Consider the following 20,565-nt stretch of genomic DNA (forward strand, 5'->3'; position numbering starts at 1 on the left):
ATTTCACTTGGGATCTGCCCTGAGAGTCCACAATACTGACTTCCGCAATGCAGCACAGTACACTGTCCGTGTACCTACACCATAGGGACTGCAGTGGTTCAAGAAGGCAACTCACCACCATCTTCTCTGGGGCAAATAGGGATGGACAATAAATGATGGCCTAGCCAGCGACACCTGCATCCTGTAAAATTAATTTTTAAAAGTTCTATGTTTGGTCCTCCTAAATTTTATGAGCACATATATCTCTTCCCATCACCACATTGGATGCATATCCCAATAATTCTTCCTCACTGCTATTAGCCTTGGAATTTAATAAAAAGAACATTCAATTAAATATAAAAGGTTCAGTAAGATATATAGAGAGAAACTGCGGGATGGAGTTTTAACGCCCCTCCCACCGACAGGACCTTTCTGTCCCACTTCTGTCCCAATGGACCTTTGAACAGCTCGCCACATTCAACAGCCCTATCCCCGTCACGTCAGGGCTGTAAGATTCCCCCCTGAAGTGTCCAGAAATGGGGACCTTAGTCTTAAAATTAGGTTTTTCAGGGATGATATCCGGAAGTGCCTCTTCACACAAAGAATAGTCAAATTCTAGAATTCCCTCCCCTCCCAAAAACTGTTCAGATAGGGGCCAGGATTCTCCATTTGGGAACAAATCAGGAAGCGAGTCTGAATCCTTTGCCATACACATTTATGTGTGGCAAGGATTGTGCAGGATTCCTAGGAAATTCCTCTATTGGGCTGCCATTTTCAGCGTGTAGCCCAATAGCGTGGTCCCCTGCAATACAATTCCCCCCCCCTGGGGATTTTCTGTGTCACTCCACTCCTCCCACAGTATGGGTGTGACCTGACCCCCCTCCCCCTTCAATTAGAGACCCCCTAATTAAGAGATACCCATCAGAGACCCCCATCAGAAACATCCCTAATTAGAGAGACTAACTTCAGAGGTCCCTGCCGAAACCCCCCATAAGAGAGACCCCTGCCTGGAAGCCCCCCATAAGAGAGACCCCTGCCTGGAAGCCCCCCATAAGAGAGATCCCTGCCTGGAAGCCCCCCATAAGAGAGACCCCTGCCTGGAAGCCTCCCATAAGGGCAGCATGGTAGCATAGTGGTTAGTACAATTGCTTCACAGCTCCAGAGTCCCAGGTTCGATTCCCGGCTGGATCACTGTCTGTGCGGAATCTGCACATTCTCCCCGTGTGTGCGTAGGTTTCCTCCGGGTGCTCTGGTTTCCTCCCACAGTCCAAAGATGTGCAGGTTAGGTGGATTGGCCATGCTAAATTGCCCGTAGTGTCCAAAATTGCGCTTAGTGTTGGGTGGGGTTACTGGGTTATGGGGGTGGGATGGAGGTGTGGGCTTGGGTAGGATGCTCTTTCCAAGAGCCGGTGCAGACACGATGGGCCGAATGGCCTCCTTCTGCACTGTAAATTCTATGATAAGAGAGACCCCTGCTGAAGCCCCCCATAAGAGATACCCCTGCCTGGAAGCTGGAAAGCAGTCCAGTCAAAGGCAGTGAAAAAAAGCATTGCTTTAAAATTCACCTGTGCAATACACCTGCTGGCTCAAGCACAGGAAACAGCAACTGTCAGTTCCTGGAAAGAGAAAAACAGTCAGCTGGGTTTAAACCCCCTCATATCTTTGACCTGTAAGCCTTTCATTCATCTCTCTATGAAATTGCTTTCCCCAGGCTGTGATTCAGTTTTCAAGCACAGGCTGGTTAGGTATGAAATGTACCTTGCCTGTCTTTGGGACATCAGACTGACGGACTGTATCAACAGCATGTCCCTTCTGCTGTTTGCAATGGGCAAGGTACAGACAATAACTTACCAGCCCGTACTTGTAAAACTCAAAACACAGCATCTAATATTATATGTGATTCTGTAATTCAACAACATTTGCAAAATAATCCTCAGTGTGCTAAAGGTTATGCTGACACATAGAACATAGAACATTACAGGACAGCACAGGTCCTCGATGTTGTGCCGATCTGTGAAACCACTCTAAAGCCCATCTACACTATTCCTTTATCATCCATATATTTATCCAATGAACATTTCATGCCCTTAATGTTGGCGAGTCCACTACTGTTGCAGGCAGGGCATTCCACGCCCTTACTACTCTCTGAGTAAAGAACCTACTTCTGTCCTAGATCTATCTCCCATCAATTTAAAGCTATGTCCCCTCATGCTAGCCATCACCATCCGAGGAAAAAGGCTCTCACTGTCCACCCTATCTAATCCTCTGATCATCTTGTATGCCTCAATTAAGTCACCTCTTAACCTTCTTCTCTCTAACGAAAACAGCCTCAAGTCCTTCAGCCTTTCCTCGTAAGATCTTCCCTCCATACCAGGCAACATCCTGGTAAATCTCCTCTGTACCCTTTCCAATGCTTCCACATCCTTCCTATAATGCGGCGACCAGAACTGCATGCAATACTCCAAATGCGGCCGTACCAGAGTTTTGTACAGCTGCAACATGACCTCATTGCTCCGAAACTCAATTCCTCTATCAATAAAAACTAACACACTGGACGCCTTCTTAACAACCCTCTCAACCTGAGTGGCAACTTTCAGGGATCTATGGACATAGACACCGAGATCTCTCTGCTCGTCCACACTACCAAGACTCTTACCATTAGCCCAGTACTCTGTCTTCCTGTTATTCCTTCCAAAATGAATCACCTCACACTTTTCTGCATTAAATTCTATTTGCCACCTCACAGCCCAGCTCTGCAGCTTATCTATGTCCCTCTGTAACTTGTAACATCCTTCTGCACTGTCCACAACTCCACCGACTTTAGTGGCATCTGCAAATTTACTCACCCATCCTTCTATGCCCTCCTCCAGGTCATTTATAAAAATGACAAACAGCAGTGGCCCCTAAACAGATCCTTGTGGTACACCACTAGTAACTGGACACCAGTCAGAACATTTCCCATCAACCACCACCCTCTGTCCTCTGACAGCTAGCCAATTTCTGATCCAAACTGCTAAATCACCCTGAATCCCATGCCTCCGTATTTTCTGCAATAGCCTACTGTGGGTAACCTTATCAAACGCTTTACTGCAATCCATATGCACCACATCAACTGCTTTACCCTCGTCCACCTGTTTGGTCACCTTCTCAAAGAACTCAATAAGGTTTGTGAGGCATGACCTACCCTTCACAAAACCGTGTTGACTATCCATAATCAAATTATTCCTTTCTAGATGATTATAAATGCTATCTCTTATAAACCTTTCCAAGACTTTTCCCACAACAGAAGTAAGGCTCACTGGTCTATAGTTACCGGGGTTATCTCTACTCCCCTTCTTGAACAAGGGGAAAACATTTGCTATCCTCCAGTCTTCTGGCACTATTCCTGTAGACAATGACGACATAAAGATCAAAACCAAAGGCTCAGCAATCTCCTCCCTAGCTTCCCAGAGAATCCTAGGATAAATCCCATCCGGCCCAGGGGACTTATCTATTTTCACACTTTCCAGAATTGCTAACACCTCCTCCTTATGAACCTCAAGTCCTTCTCATCTAGTAGCCTGTATCTCAGTATTCTTCTTGACAACATTTTCTTTTTCCTGTGTGAATACTGATGAAAAATATTCATTTAGCACCTCTCCTATCTCCTCGGACTCCATGCACAACTTCCCACTACTGTCCTTGACTGGCCCTACTCTTACCCTAGTCATTCTTTTATTCCTGACATACCTATAGAAAGCTTTAGGGTTATCCTTGATCCTACCTGCCAAAGACTTCTCATGTCCTCGCCTGGCTCTTCTTAGCTCTCTCTTTAGAGCCTTCCTAGCTAACTTGTAACTCTCGAGCGCCCTAACTGAACCTTCACGTCTCATCTTTACATAAGCTTCCTTCTTCCTCTTGACAAGTGATTCAACTACTTTGGTAAACCACGGTTCCCTCGCTTGACCACTTCCTCTCTGCCTGACAGGTAAATACTTATCAAGGACACGCAGTAGTTGTTCCTTGAACGAGCTCCACATTTCAATTGTGCCCATCCTATGCATCCTAAGTCTTGCCTCATCGCATCATAATTGCCTTTCCTCCAGCTATAACTTGCCCTGCGGTATATACCTATCCCTTTCCATCGCTAAAGTAAACGTAACTGAATTGCGGTCACTATCACCAAAGTGCTCACCTACCTCCAAATCTAACACCTGTCCTGGTTCATTACCCAGTACTAAATCCAATGTGGCCTCGCCTCTTGTTGGCCTATCTACATACTGTGTCAGGAAACCCTCCTGCACACATTGGACAAAAATGGACCCATGTAAAGTACTCAATCTATAGCGTTTCCAGTCAATATTTGGAAAGTTAAAGTCCCCCATAACAACTACCCTGTTACTTTCGCTCCTATCCAGAATCATCTTTGCAATCCTTTCCTCTACATCTCTGGAACTTTTCAGAGGCCTAGAGAAAACTCCCAACACGGTGACCTCTCCTTTCCTGTTTCTAACCTCAGCCCATACTATCTCAGTGGATGAGTCCTCATCAAACGTCCTTTCTGCCACCATAATACTGTCCTTGACTAACAATGCCACCCGTCCCCCTCTTTTACCACCTTCCTTGAGCTTACTAAAATATCTAAACCCCGGAACCTGCAACAACCATTCCTGTCCCTGCTCTATCCATGTCTCCAAAATGGCCACAACATCGAAATCCCAGATGCCAACCCATGCTGCAAATACACCCACCTTATTCCGGATGCTCCTGGCATTGAAGTAGACACACTTCAAACCACTTTCCCGCCTGCCGGTACACTCCTGCAACCTTGAAACCTTACTCATGACCTCACTACTCTCAACCTCTTGTATACCTGAGCTACAATTCAGGTTCCCAACCCCCTGCTGAATTAGTTTAAAACCTCCCGAAGAGCATTATCAAATTTCCCCCCATGTGTGGACCAACCCATTTGTAGAGGTCCCACCTACCCCAGAATGAGCCCCAATTATCCAGGTATCTGAAGCCCTCCCTCCTGCACCATCCCTGTAGCCACATGTTCAACTGCTCTCTCTCCCTATTCCTCGTCTCGCTAGCACGTGGCACGGGTAACAACCCAGAGATAATAACCCTGTTTGTTCTAGCTCTAAGTTTCCATCCAAGCTCCCTGAATTCCTGCCTTACATCCCTATCCCTTTTCCGAACCTATGTCGTTGGTGCCTATGTGGACCACGACTTGGGGCTGCTCACCCTCCCCCTTAAGGATCCCGAAAACACGATCCGAGACATCACGGACCCTGGCACCTGGGAGGCAACACACCAACCGCGAGTCTCTCTCGTTCCCACAGAATTTCCTATCTATCCCCCTAACTATGGAGTCTCCAATGACTAATGCCCTATTCCTCTCACCCCTTCCCTTCTGAGCAACAGGGACAGACTCTGTGCCAGAGACCTCTACCCCATGGCTTACCCCTGGTAAGTCGTCCCCCCACTAGTATCCAAAGTGGTATACTTGTGACTAAGGGGAACAACCACAGGAGATCCCTGTACTGACTGCTTCCTCCCAGCCCCTCTCACCGTCACCCATCTATCTTCATTCTTCGGAGTAACTACATCCTTGAAGCTTCTATCTGTGACCACCTCTGCCTCCCGAATGATCTGAAGTTCATCCAGCTCCAGTTCCCTAACGTGGTTTCTGAGGAGCTGGAGATGGGTGCACTTCCCACAGGTGAAATCAGCAGGGACACTGACGGCATCCCTCACCGCAAACATTCTGCAGGAGGAACATTGTACTGCCTTCCCTGCCATCCCCTCGAGATAAAACAAGAAAAAGAAAGGAAGAGCTTACCTGATATTTACTCAACCCCTTCGGTTAGAGGAGGTGGAAGGGTGGGGGACACTACAAGTGTAGAGTCTTGGGTTTAGCAACCGCCCAACTTATATACAGGTACTACACACCTTCCCAGAAATCCCCACGGCCGACTTCCGGTTTCCTGCTGCTCTGAAACAAAAAAGAAACTCCTAAAAAAAAGTTAGTTAAAAAACAAAAATTCAGCTTACCCTCCGCTCTCCTTACCAAAAAAATCACTCCCCTCTATGCCTGCTCCGCTGGAAGAATGAGACACAGGGCTCTGTTCCTTGCAAACAGGAAGAACATGTACACACATTGTGCCTGTTACGCCTAAACAAAATAAGTGATATAAGCCATTCACTGGTTCATTCCTCTGGGCACTGCCTTGACCAATCAGAGTCAAGCTGCCTGGTTCAAATTTTCAAACAGTGCTTGGAGTTAATTGGCAATCACCATTAACTGGTACATTCTCCATGGCAAAGCCTCCACCAATCAGAGATGACTTGCCAAGCAACCAGCACTCTTTATAAAATATATTTTTTCAGCAGTCGATGTTGATCAAGTAATTTTTCCTGTGTGCATATCAGAAATTCCTCTTCTCCCCTAACCTTAAAATTATTTTCCTCAATCTGTACTTGGGTAATTAAAATCTCCTCATATCACTACTCTATTTTTTTGTTACATGAGCATGACATTTTCTCATCTATCTCCTTCACACTGTTTGGCGATCTCTGAAAAAATTCCCAAGAGTGTAACAGCTCCCCTTCTGTTCCACAACTCAAGCCAAATAGATTCAGCATTTTTTTGACTGCAAAGCCTTATTAATTACTCTACAGGCCAGGGGAAGCCAACTGTGACTTGTGAGCTGCATGTGGCTCTTTGAGACATAGAGAGCAGCTCATTCCTTGTGTACTTTCAAGGGAGGTAAACAACCGGATGTAGTTTGTTCAAATCCACAAATTGGCTGTGGTACAACAACCCAGGCAATGATTAAAAACCTAACTAAACTATCCGCACTAACTAAATCCATTCTGCTGTTATTCCAGTTAACTGTTGTATAGAGTGTGCTATTCTAACAGTTTAACAAATGACAGTGTGTGTGTGCTTAAAGAAATGACAACAAAGAGTACATTTTTCCAGTCGCACATTTGAGCGGCAGAATCTCATCTGGGAATACAGATTCTATGTTGGTGCATCCAGAAATAGACAGGAAATGAGTGCATTTTATTGCTAGGAGCTCAGGTCACCTACCACAGTTCTGACCAGTTGGATTGAGGTAGACTGGTCGCACATGTTATTATTGGAATCCTGCAAACCTGTGCATTTTTATCGCAGTTGTGCGCAATACGAATTGCACCCGCAGTCAAATCAATTTGACATTAAACAGTTCTGCAGAGAAATTTTCCGTGTAGTAACAAACCTCATATGATGAGGTGAAATGAAGAAAGGTGGAAGGAGGTTTCAATGGAGTTTTAAAAAGTGGAACTTAATTTAAGCAAACAATTGAATGCGGGTAAAATATTTAGATTTAGAAACTGCTATAGATAATTTATGGTATTTGAAGTTAGGAGAAAACTTAAAAATAAATAAATATATACATATACGTTTTATACTTTTGCACTTACATTTTTGTTAAAGATATTTCCTCACAAAATTGTGTGCACTAGTCTAGTAATAAAAATGTGTCTAAAGATTATCCATGTCTGGTGGCTCTTGAATGTCTGAAGATTACCGTCTGTAGGTGTAACGTTGAGAAAGTTTGCCAATACCTGCTTCAGACATTGACGTACATAGAATTTAATATTTCCTTTGTCACTTTTGCTGTTTTCCTCAATCTGGTTCTTGCAAGTTTTGGGATATTTATAATTTTCATGCTGTCTCTCTGTCCTCTGATTCAATTTCTGCTCCTTTCTGCTGGTTTAGCTCAGTAGGCTGGACAGCTAGTTTGTGACGCAGAGAGAGAGGCCACAACAGTGTGGGTTCAATCTCAGTACCAGCTGAGGTTAATCATGAAGGCCCACCTTCTCAACCTTGCCCTTCACCTGAGGTGTGGTGATCCCCAGGTTAAATCACCACCAGTCAGCTCTCCCCCTGAAAAGGGAAAGGAGTCTATGGTCATCTGGGACTATGGTGACTTTACTGCATCATTATCTTCCAGGTTTGCTACTCTCTTCCCGTGATCATCATCCAGTAAATTTCAACAGGAACCGCTAGGAAATACAAAACGAAGGCCTGTGATTTTGAAAGCTGATGGGTCATTCAAGTTAGGCTGTAGATTCTGAGGTGCATTTGAATTATTTTAACAAACACTTCTTTATTCTAATTAATTGTATTTCTTGGTTCCAGCCTTTTCTTGGTTCTGCGTTGTACGCTTTGGCTGGAACTGTCGGATTCCTGACACATTACCTGCTCCCTCGACTTCGCACACAAGTTCCGTGGTTCTGCTTTGCCCACCCTCTGCTTAAAACAAAGGAATATGAACAGTTTGAAGTCCGAGGTTAGTACTGCTGCACAGGACAGTTCAAAGGTTTTATATCTGCAATGCATGAAATAGGGATCAAATTTCCTCATTCTTTTCATAGAATTTACAGTGCAGAAGGAGGCCATTCAGCCCATCGAGTCTGCACCGGCTCTTGGAAAGAGCACCCCACCCAAGGTTAACACCTCCACCCTATCCCCACAACCCAGCAACCCCACCCAACACTAAGGGCAATCTTGGACACTAAGGGCAACTTATCATGGCCAATCCACCTAACCTGCACATCTTTGGACTGCGGGAGGAAACCGGAGCACCCGGAGGAAACCCACGCACACACGGGGAGGATGTGCAGACTCCGCACAGGCAGTGACCCAAGCCGGAATCGAACCTGGGACCCTGGAGCTGTGAAGCAATTGTGCTATCCACAATGCTACCGTGCTGCCCTGAAATATATTTTATGCCTGAAACCTCTCACTGTCAAATTATTAGAAGGGCAATTTGGTGAACAAAAAATGACGCTATTGAAACTGCCCTCATCTTTGGCCTGCATAGTTGCATGAACTCTGAAATTGTTGACAGAATTTAAATGTTTTAATGCCTTCAACCTATCGTGCAGTTTCTCCTCTCTCGTTTAGAAGTTATGCCAAATCTTTGTAAATCACTGCTTAAGTCCCAGTTGACGCATTGGGTGCATCACACTTTAGAAAAGATGTCAGGTTTTTTGAAATGGTTCAATCAAGAATTATCGAATAGTATCAGGGATGAGGGACTTCAGTTTGTGTTGAGACTAGGGAAGTTCTACTGAGGAATAGTGATTACGCATGCTACTTGGCACAGAAATAGGCTGTTCAACCCACTCAGTTCACGCCAGTATTTATATTGCAGTCTAATTTCTTCCCATCTAAATATACCATTTTTTTACTTTTAAAAAAAAAAATAACTTTTAGTTTTTTTTCCAATTAAGGAGCAATTTAGAGTGATCAATCCATCAATCCTGCACTTCGTTGGGTTGTGGGGGTGAAACCCACTCAGCCACGGGGAGAATGTGCAAACTTCACACAGGCAGTGACCTGGGGCCGGGATTGAACCCGGGTTCTCAGCCCCTTCGGCAGAAGTGCTAACCACTGCGCCATCGTGCCGCCCTAAATATACCATCATAACTCTACTTCCTCATATTGTTATGGGCCAGGGTTTAGAGAACCCCAAAGTGTATGAAATGAAAATGAAATGAAAATCGCTTATTGTCACGAGTAGGCTTCAATGAAGTTACTGTGAAAAGCCCCTAGTCGCCACATTCCGGCACCTGTCCGGGGAGGCTGGTACGGGAATCGAACCGTGCTGCTGGCCTGCTTGGTCTGCTTTAAAAGCCAGCGATTTAGCCTGGTGAGCTAAACCAGCCCCTATCATGCAGTTTCATCATGGGGGTGTATCATGGAGTTCACCTGACCCACAACTTTTAATAGATTATGGTATGGGGAGCACACGGCCCACTCTACAGGTGTGGTCCAGCAGAAATGGAAAAGTATTTTTTAAAGCAAAACAATGTTTATTCTATGAACTCAAGTTAACCTTTTTAAAACCTACAGTGAACATCTTAGCAACCATTAATTCAAATATAACCCCCAAAGAATACAACACTAAGTAATCCTTTAAGCTTTCCTTTTAACATCCATACGACTTAAAAAAAGAACTTTAACGAAGCACATCAGGTTAAAGTCACTACTGGAAACATTCATAATTCTGAATTCACCAAAAGATCAAGAGATAGGGCGGAATTCTCCCCCCCCCCCCCCCCCCCCCACGCCGGGTGGGGGAATCGGCGGGGCGCAGCGCCGACCCGGCACCCGCACACGTTTATCCCACCCCCCCCCCCCAAACCAGCGCGGCGAGAATCACGGCTGGCTGCTCGGAGAATCGCCGCGAGCCATTTGCAAAAGATGAGCGGCAATTCTCCGATCCGGTTGGGCCAAGCGGCCTCCCCAACACGACAGGTTCCCGCCACGCCGTCCACACCTGGTCGCTGCCGGCAGGGACTGCGCGGGAACACTAGGGGGGGCGGCCTGTGGGGGTGAGGGTGTTCCTGCACCAGGGGGGGCCTCCGATGGGGTCTGGCCCGTGAATGGTACCCACCGATCAGCGGGCCGGCCTCTCTAAAGGAGGCCCTCCTTTCCTCTGCCGCCCCGCAAGATCCATCCGCCATCTTCTTGCGGGACGGACTCGGGGAGGACGGCAACCGCGCATGCGTGGGTAATGTCATTTATGCGGCGCCGGCCGCGTCATTTATGCAGCATCGCTTTTTACGCTGTGCCAAGGCCCAGCGCGCGTAAATGACGCGACGCCGTTCCTCGCGCCCCCTGGGGGCGGGAGAATAGGGGGCTGGGAGCGAGTTCCAACGCTGGAGTGAAACACTCTGTTTTCACTCCGGCGTCGGCACTTAGACTCGTGTTGGGAGAATTGGGCCCATAGGCTTTTGATGGCAGTGAGATCACCAGTACACCTGCTCTGTCCAACACTGAAAAAGAAACTAAAGCACACCCTGCAGCCTGCTCAAAAACGAAAGTAAAAAGCTGACAGACAGCCCAGCTCCACCCACTCTCTGACATCACTGCAGTAATATGAGCAGCCAAACATCTCTTAAAGCGACATTCTCATGACAATATGCATTTCTGGCTTCCCCTTAAATGTATCCATATCATTCATTTCAATCATTCCCTGTGGTAGTGAGTTCCACCTTCTCACTACTCTTCAGGTACAGAAGTTTCTTTCAAAGTTTTTATTGGATTTCTTGGTGACTAACTTATACTGATGGCCACTATTTATGCTCTTTTCCACAAGAGGAAACACTCTCTCTCTCTATCTACTCTATCAAAACATTTCACAATTTTAAAGACCTCTGTTAGATCAACCTCAGCCTTCTTATTACAAGAGAAAAATGGTCTAGCCTGCCAATCTTGATATGTACACTCACGCATTTCTCATATCCTCCTTGTAAATCCTTTCTTGCAAAGCCTCTCCAGTGCCTCTAATCTGTTTTATAATATGGTGACCAGAATGACATGCAATAATCTTAGTGTGGTCTAACCAAGGTTCAATACAGTTTTAGGATAACATCCGTACTTTTCAATTCTATCCCTCAAGAAATAAAGTCTTGTCCTTGGTTCTCCTTTTAAGGTCTTTCTAACCTGTTATGCAACTTTTAGTAATTAGTGTAATTGTATTCTGAGATCCTTTTGTTCCTCAACCTCACCTAGGCTTGTACCTTTCAAGTCACACGTGACCTTCCTATTATTCTGACAATAATATACTTCCTCGCATTTATCTGTGTTGAACTTCACTTGCCAATTATTTTCCCAAACTGCAATTTATTAATGTCCTCCAGTAATTCATTGAAATCCTCAGTTTTGATTAAATCTCCCCCCCTCCAAACACACAATTTGGTGATATTTGCAAATTTAGAAATTTTCTGGTTCCTCCAGCAAATGGCCTGGAGAATCCTGCGTTCAGCCAAAATCGGGATTCACGCAGGGCGGCAGATCCTTTGTGAGTCTCCATGGTCGCCCCACCGACCATAACGGGTTTCCCGACGTCCCAGCCAGGCTTCCTGCCCTGACTCAGTGGGACCATGTAAATAACTCATTAAAGCTATTTAACATGTCATTGACAGGCAGGACGCACCATTCACCAGCCAGTTGGGATGCTCCGGCACCCCAGTCGAGAGTCCCGCTGGCGTGAATTGTTGCAAGTATTGAGGAGCCTGAACCTGGCAGCTTGCAGTCCAAGGAGTGGCAACGTGGTAAGTACCCTCCCAATAATTGCTGCTGGGCTGTCAAGGGGGTTCCTTCATGGGAGGTGGGGGTCAAGGGGTGCTTGTCTTTGGCTGCTGGGGCTCAGGTCAGGGGTCTTCCCTGGGATGTAGCTCGTTTGGTTGCTCTCCCCATCTGCAGCCTTTGAACCCGTTAAACGGTCAGTATGTAAAAATTAAAGTTTTTTCCATAATAAAGTGAAAGTGTTCCCATCTATACTCATAGACCATTTGAAGAGTCACTCTGTAGCTCATAAATACACCTCTCTCATAATAAACTGAAAGTGTTCTCATCTGTACCCCTAAACGCATTTAAAACGTTTGCCAATATGTCAGGTTTAAAAGTCTGTGAGGTGAAGGTAAAAGTTATCCCTTTGAAGTGGTGGTAACCTGTGAAGTGGTTTTAACACAGTCAGTTTCATTGCCTTTTGCAGTTAGAAATCCGTGTGTATGGTTAGAAGGCTGAAAGCTTTGAATGGGATTATTTAATTTAGGGGCTGGTTTAGCTCACTGGGCTAAATCGCTGGCTTTTAAAGCAGACCCAGGCAGGCCAGCAGCACGGTTTGATTCCTGTACCAGCCTCCCCGAACAGGCGCCGGAATGTGGCGACTAGGGGCTTTTCACAGTAACTTCATTGAAGTCTACTTGTGACAGTAAGCGATGTTCATTTAATTTCCTTTTCATTCATTTACATTCAATTTCACGCACATTGCCTGCTGAAAACTTTTTGATTAACAAATCGAGTCAGTTTCAATGAGGAGAATATGATTGTTTTTATAGCTCTACAGGGATCCATTAACTTAGGATAGCAGGTGTTTTTCTAACACAGTTTTTTTAAACAAGGCTCTTTCTTTGTTCTCAAGTGCTTCCTAGAAAGTGCAGCTGCAGGGGCTCTCCTTTAAAAACGGTGCATCAATCTCAGAACTGCGGAATCTGTCAGAGGTATTAGGATCCACCCTTCTTAGTTGTAGCATGGACATCGGTATGCTGTGAATGACATGGAAGCTGATTCTACAGAATAGAATTTACAAGTGCCATAGTAAGGCACGTCTGTGTCTCTCCTAGAAAATCACTCTGGTTTTCCTGCTGCTGGGAGCGCATAGTCACAGTTTGGGAGAACATGCCCGTTGTGTTTTTGATTCCAAAGTCCAAAGGACTCACCTGAGTGTTGCAGACTTCTTACTGTGCCCACTGCCGGCATCTCCACATCAAAGTCCAAATAGTGCACATAGTGTCTTAGCACAATATTTTGTGGAAGAACTTCATTTTCCACTTTCTATCATCCTGAATTTTAAAATGTATTTCACTGGGTGTGGAATGTTACTAGCTAGACCAGCGTTTATTTACTGCCCATCCCTATTTGCCCATGAGAAGGTGGTGGTGAGCTGCCTTCATGAACCACTGCAGCCTGTGTGGTGTAGTGACAGTGATGAAACGGTGATTATATTTCCAAGTCAGGATAGTGAGTGGCTTGGAGTGGAACTTGCAGGTTATGGTGATCCCGTGTGCTGCCCTTGTCCTTTGAGGTAGTAGATATCATGAGTTCAGAATGTGCTGTCGAAGGAGCCTTGGTGAATTGCTGCAGTGCATCTTGCAGGTGGTGCACGCTGCTGCCAATGTGTGCCAGTGGTAGAAGGAATGAATACTGGAGGTGGTGGATGGGGTGCCAATCAAGCTCACTGCTTTGTCCTGGATGATGTCAAGCTTCTTGACACCAAGAATAATTACTATTTATTCCACTCTCTGCTTTCTGTCTCGAAGTCAGCTGTCAATCGATTCTTGTTCCCTGACTCCACATTCTCTGACCTTATTAATAGTTTGTCATTATGCACCTTAGCAAAGAGCAGCAAAAAGGGCAGTACTGTAGCATTCTGGATAGCACAATTGCTTCACAGCTCCAGGGTCCCAGGTTCGATTCCGGCTTGGGTCACTGTTTGTGCGGAGTCTGCACATCCTCCCCGTGTGTGCGTGGGTTTCCTCCAGGTGCTCCGTTTCCTCCCACAGTCCAAAGACGTGCAGGTTAGGTGGATTGGCCATGATAAATTGCCCTTAGTGTCCAAAATTGTCCTTAGTGATGGGTGGTGAAGGTTGGTGAAGCAAGATATCCCCTCACTATTCATGATTATGATTGTCATTTCTAAATTTTCTGCTATTCTCTCCTTTGGTAAAAATTCACTTGTTTTTCCTATCATCGATATTAAGTTGACTTGTCTATAATTCCCTGGACTTGTTCTGTCCCCATCCTTAAATATAGTAATTATATTAGCTGTCTGCCAATCTCTGGCACTTTTGCTAACAAATTATTAAGTGTAGTAATTCCTCTGCTATCTCTTCCCTCGATTATTTTTAAATATGGAGTTTATTTTCTTTAAATGCACTTATCTCAGTACTCATCTCATCATTTAATATCAAGACTATCTGTTCCGTCACCCTTGTAAATTCCAAATTAAAATAATTTAGTATTTCTTGAACCCTGTGATATTATCCTTCCTACCCCTTAATGGTCATATTAGTCTCAGTCTTCCTTTTTTATTAGTGTGTCGATAAAATATTTCACAAGGTTGTTTTATGTTCCTTGATCATTTAAGTTCATGCTTCTTCTTTGCCTTCCTATTTTTCTTTAACTTTACTCCTAACCTCTTTGTATGAAGTAAAGTCACCATTGTCCCAGATGACCATAGGCTGCTTTCCCCTTTGAGGGGCAGAGCTGACAGGTGGTGGTTTAACCTGAGGATCACCACACCTCAGGCGAGGGGCAAGGTTGAGTAGATGGGGGGGCTGGATTCTCTGTTTTTTGGGACTATCCCCCCACGCCGTCGTAAATATTGTGGACTTTCACACCAGAAAAACTGGCTTAAAAGGGCCACATACTCCTCGCCCTGCAGGGGGCTAGCTGTGAACCAGCGTAAAAGTAGCAGCTTTTGCTGCAGATACGGGCCCCCGAACCTCTGGGTCGGAGGCCGCGCATGCACACGGCGGCAGTCTCCAACGCAACAGCGGCAGGACCCTGTTTGATCCACGCCGTCGGGACTTTGGACGGTTGGGGGCAGAAAATGGCGTACGCCGCTTTTCGGTGCCCGGAGAATGGGGGAATCGGCGCCGGTTCCAATTCCATGCTGAGAAATGGAATCTCCGCCCCGGCGCCGGCCACGATTTTGGCATTGAGGTGCGGAGAATCCAGCCCGGGGTCTTCATGAGTAATCTCAGCCAGTACGCTGTTGCCCTTGTTCTGCATCACAAACTAGCTGTCCAGCCAACTAGATTGGACACTCCTATCTACGCTGAATGCATGCTGATGTGTGCCTCTTTCAGAACCATTGGTTATTCCATCAAGCCTTGATGGAATCTCACGTGTGATTTATTCATTAGATTTATTAGAATTTACAGTGCAGAAGGAGGCTATTCGGCCCATCAAGTCTGCACCGGCCCTTGGAAACAGCACCCGACCCAAGGCCACGCTTCCACCCTATCCCCGTAACCCAGTAACCTGACCTAACCTTTTGGTCACTAAGGGCAATTTAGCATCGCCAATCCATCTGACCTGCACATCTTTGGACTACGGGAGGAAACCGGAGGACCCCGAGGAAACCCAGACAAACACTAGGAGAAACCCACGCAGACAGTCAGTCATCCGAGGCCGGATTGAACCTGGGACTCTGGAGCTGTGAGGTAGCAGTGCTAATCACTGTGCCACCGTGCTGCCCTAAGTTTTTTCTTTCTTTTTCGTGGAATATATTTTTCCTACTCCTTGTTGGACACCATCTTAAGTATTTTCCATTCTTGTTCTACAGGATCGAGGATCACTGAGGGCACCGGGGGGTGGGGGGGGGGGAAGGGGGAGACAGGGTAGGTAGGGGGTGAGAGGGGGGTGTGGAGGGTGGGGGTTGGGGGGGGGGGGTGAGGAGTGGTGGGGGTTGGATCGGTGGGTGGGGGGGAGGTGGGGAGGGAGGTGGCACCATCAGGAGAGTGGGGGCCTGTATTGAACATTAAACACCCTTGTGCACAACCAGTAGGATGCCTCGGTCACTTTCCTCCGCAATGCATCACCGCCTGCAGGTGATGGGTGTGAGCGAGCACTCAGCAGATAGGCAGTGGTCAGACTATGGCATAGATTGAGGAGCACCAGTGCTCAGCTCTCTGCGGGTTATCGTCACCCCCCCCCCCCTGCCCTTGACAGTGACCCGAACAGTACCGCATAGTCCCAGCACCCTGGAGTGATGTGGCACATACCCTGGGAGGGTGGGAAATGGATGGGTAAGGATGCGACGATGGACCAAGCCACGCGCTAAGTGAATCGGGCGAGTATGAGGGCCTCCCTGGCGCTCTGGGCCTTCACCGCTGCTGCCTGTCCTGCAGCCTCCAGCTGGGCCTCAGGTTCCTCCAAGGCCTCGTGTTCCAGCCTCTGCTGCTCCAGCACCACCTCATTATCCTCATCCCCCTCCTCCTCAGAGGTGGCCATATGCTCCTTGTCACCAATCTCCAGCTTGTCGCACCCCTGCTGTGCCAGGTTGTGGAGGGTACAGCAGACTACAACAGAGCGGGCGACCCTCCGGGCAGTGACAACAGAGCGGGCGACCCTCCGGGCAGTGTACTGGAGGGCACTCCCGGAGCAGTCGGGGCATTGGAACCACATCTTGAGGAGTCCGATGCACCGCTCAATGACACCCCGGGTGGCTGCATGGGCCTTGTTGTATCGGGTCTCCATGTCGGTCTCCGGCCTCCATACTGGCATCATTAGCCAGGTCCTCAGCAGAAACCCCTTATATCGCAAGAGCCAGCTGCCCATCCTGGGGTATTCCTCGAAGAGGGCATGGCTGATAGACTGCCCCAGGATGTAGCTGTCGTGCACACCCTCCGGTAAGTATGCACACATGTGGAATATCTTCATCTGATGGTCGCAGGCGAGTCGTGTGTTGAGGGAGTGGAACCCCTTTCTGTGAACATAGGGCACCTGCAGACGGCCTGGTGAGCGCAGGGCCATATACGTTGCACCTATGACCCCTGGACCTGGGGTATCCCGGCGATGGCGGAGAATCCTGCAGCCTGGGCACCTCGCTGAGCCTGGTCCATGTCAAAGATGATGTAGTTTTCCGTTCGGGCATACAGGGCATTCGTGACCTGCCGGATGCACATGTGGGCTGTGGCCTGTGAGATACCTCACAGGTCCCCACTCCAGCCCTGGAATAATCCAGTGGTGGAAAAGTTCAGGGCTGCAGTAAACTTGACGGCCACCCGGAGCGGGTGTCCTCCTCCTCCACGTGGTGCCAAGTCCGCGAGGATATAGCACAGATGTCGCACCGTCTCCTTGTTGAGGCACGCGCTGTCAGTTAGTTGTTCAAAGGACCAATGACGCCTGCCCCAGGCTCTTTGCCTGTGAGCAAAGATGGCTACTGACCTCCTCCGCTCCCCACAGAAGCCCTTCCACCAGGTTCACGTTTTTCAAAAGGAGTACTAATCGGCGCCAGCGTGACCACTTGCTGGGGTGGCTGCTGAATGACAGGAGGCCGTTGGATAATGGGTGGCTCACGTTAATTGTATAGAAATTAAGCGGTGATAATTGGTTTCTCACCACGCTACGGCGAGATCCCACTCTCGCCTATGGAGCGAGCCGGTTGGATCGCAAACAATTTGGTGCCTGCTGCGGATCTCGTTTTTGGCCTCGTCCGCTATTCACCGGCTTTGTTTTGCTTGAGTGAGAGAGTAACAAGGCCAAGAATCACGACCTGTGTTGCTGAACCAGTGTGTGACCTCTCCTCTCATATTTCTGTGGGTGAGCTGGTCAGCCTGAGCACATCCATTAGAATTAAATAACATCAGCGCTGTACTATTAATAATTCATAAATGGATGAATGGTTTTCCTTTTAATTTGATACTTGATAATGCTCATTGTTCTGTCTACAAAGTTCCTGCCAAATTTGTTTGATCCCTAGCGTGTAATTCCACTGCAGTGCAATTTATCAATCGGCTCAAATGATAGCTGTTAGAACCAGACTTGGCGTTGTCAATTATTTGTATATTTTGAGGGATTATTCGTGTTAACATTTAAAATTTCGCATCCTTTTGTCATAAATCTTCATGGGCTCACCCTCCCTTTCTCTGTTATCCCTCCAACCCTCCAAAACCTGCACCCCCCAACTCTGGCATCCCTGATTTTAATTGCCCCAACATTGTTCTCTAAGCATTGGAATTCCCCTCCTAAACCTCTCCACCCTCTCCCTCTCTTTCCTCCTTCAAGACACTCCTTAAAACCCATCTCTTTGACCAAGCTTTTGGTCATCTATCCTAATTATTTCCTCCTCTAGCTCAGTGTCAACATTTGTTTAAATGTACTCTCAATGTTTTGCTATGTTTAGGGTGCTGCATATATGCAATATTTTGTGGCTGTTAAAAGATGCTGTTATGAGAATTTTTTTTGCAAAACATTTCACCACTGTGCCAGCTTATGTGCTATGTGAAGCAAAATCTGGTTCGAAACTGTGTGGCTTTATTTCAAAAATGAATATGTTCTTGGCTATTATAATTTGTCTGCATTTAATGCGTATTTCTGCTTGTTGCAAGTGATAATGATCATTGAAAATGATGTGTGAAAATAATTTGACAAGGGCCTCTGGATTGCTTCAGTCATAACCGTATATGGTTACATAGGGATCATTTAGAGTGGAACTTAATTTGCCTGAGCATCAAGACAATAGTGGGGAATTAAAACCTTCATGCCTGGTAACTGCGCTGCATGTGAAATGGGGCTTAAATTAAAGTAATACATCACCCGGAGCTAAAACATGATTGTAATTAAACTGAGTTCTTTAGATCTGAGAAAATATGCTAAAAAGGTTGTGAAGTAGACCGTAAATTAAATTGTTGATTTGGATTTGCATTTACAACAAAAACATATTAAAAATCCTTTAAGGGCGCCAGTATTAATTAGAAAAGAGATTTCTGGGCAGCATGGTGGCACAGTGGTTAGCACTGCGGTCTCACGGCACCGAGGTCCCAGGTTCGATCCCGGCTCTGGATCACTGTCCGTGTGGAGTTTGCCATTCTCCCTGTGTTTGCGTGGGTTTCACCCCCACAACCCAAAGATGTGCAGGGTAGGTAGATTGGCCACACTACATTCCCCCTTAATTGGAAAAAAAAATTTGGGTTCTCTACATTTATAAAAAAGAAAAAAAATTTTAAATCTTCTGTATCCTGATGGTTCAGTACTTTAAAGCAGGGTCAGTGCCCAGTGCTGCTACCATTCACTGATCTGTGAAGGATGAAAGAACAAATGACTTCCATTTCTGCCATGCTTTTCACAACCTCCAAACAAAACACTTTACAGCTGGTGAGGTACTTTTCGATGTGCAGCCATGATGTGGAGATGCCGGCTCGGTTGGACTGGGGTGAGCACAGTAAGAAGTCTTACAACACCAGGTTAAAGTCCAACATGTTTGTTTCAAACACTAGCTTTCGGAGCACTGCTCCTTCCTCAGGAGGAACATGTTGGACTTTAACCTGGTGTTGTAAGACTTCTTTCGATGTGCAGTCACTGTTGCAATATAGGGAAATACGGCCGCCATTTTACATACGCTAAATAAAATCTGATAATGACCAAGTAATCTGTTTTAATGATGTTGATTAAGGGACAGATAAAGGAGAGAAACTCCTCTGCTCTGCTTGAAACTGGCCATTTGTATCCATTTGAGGGGGCAGTTTAATCATGTTTTACCTGAATGATGGGACCTGCAACTTAAAAATTTCTGTACAAGCCGTCAAATATTTAGAAACCAGATGAAGACGGGACTTTTGGTGGTGGCGGGTAGGTGGAAGCTGCACGTTGGGTGGGGTTTGGTTTTTTGGAATTTAATGCCTGGTCCCAGAGGCAGCTTTTGGATGAGCTGGCTCAGGAAGACACACGGAAGGAGGGGAATGTTGAAGAACCAGAAAAAAGCCGTCGGGAAGCAGGGGGAGGGGGTTGCGAAGGTTCACCTCGATGGGTGAGGAGCTGCGGAGGGTGGTGGAGGCCAACAAAGGACTGAGGGCTAAGGTGGAGGACCTGGAGAACAGTTCAAGGAGGCAGAACTTAAGATTTGGGAGCTTGCCCGAGGGGATGGAGGGCCCAAGACCTACTCAATACTTAACGAGGATGCTGGCGGAATTGCTGGGGGAGGGGAGGAACTCTCCAGGCTTAAACTGGACAGGGTTCATCGGTCGCTCAGGCCCGAGTTGAAGACAAATGAGCCACCAAGGGCGGTGATAATCTGCTTTCACAAGTATTATGTTGAGGAGAAGTTCCTGAGTTGGATGAAACAAAGGCATGAGGTGCAGTGGGAAGGAGTTGGTATTCGTATACACCCGGACGTAACCATGGAGCTGGTTAGGTGGCGGGTGGCCATTGGCCGGGTGAAGCAGCACTCTGCAGCAATGGTGTGAGGTTCGGCGTGGTCTACCCGGCAAAGCTGAGGGTGACCTACAACTCGAAGGACTTCTACTTTGAGG

The 20,565-nt window shown here is 46.7% G+C and overlaps 1 protein-coding gene across 1 annotated transcript in view; it reads left to right on the forward strand.

The window, feature by feature from the left end:
- The window catches only part of LOC119967677 (pecanex-like protein 2), a 332,932-nt gene that overhangs the window by 155,867 nt on the left and 156,500 nt on the right, over positions 1–20,565 (forward strand). The window contains exon 20 of the mRNA XM_038800498.1: positions 8,153–8,303. Coding sequence (XP_038656426.1) covers positions 8,153–8,303 — 151 coding nt within the window. The remainder of the gene's footprint in view (positions 1–8,152; positions 8,304–20,565) is intronic.

The sequence above is a fragment of the Scyliorhinus canicula genome, chromosome 6 (assembly GCF_902713615.1).
Source record: "Scyliorhinus canicula chromosome 6, sScyCan1.1, whole genome shotgun sequence".
NCBI lineage: Eukaryota > Metazoa > Chordata > Chondrichthyes > Carcharhiniformes > Scyliorhinidae > Scyliorhinus > Scyliorhinus canicula.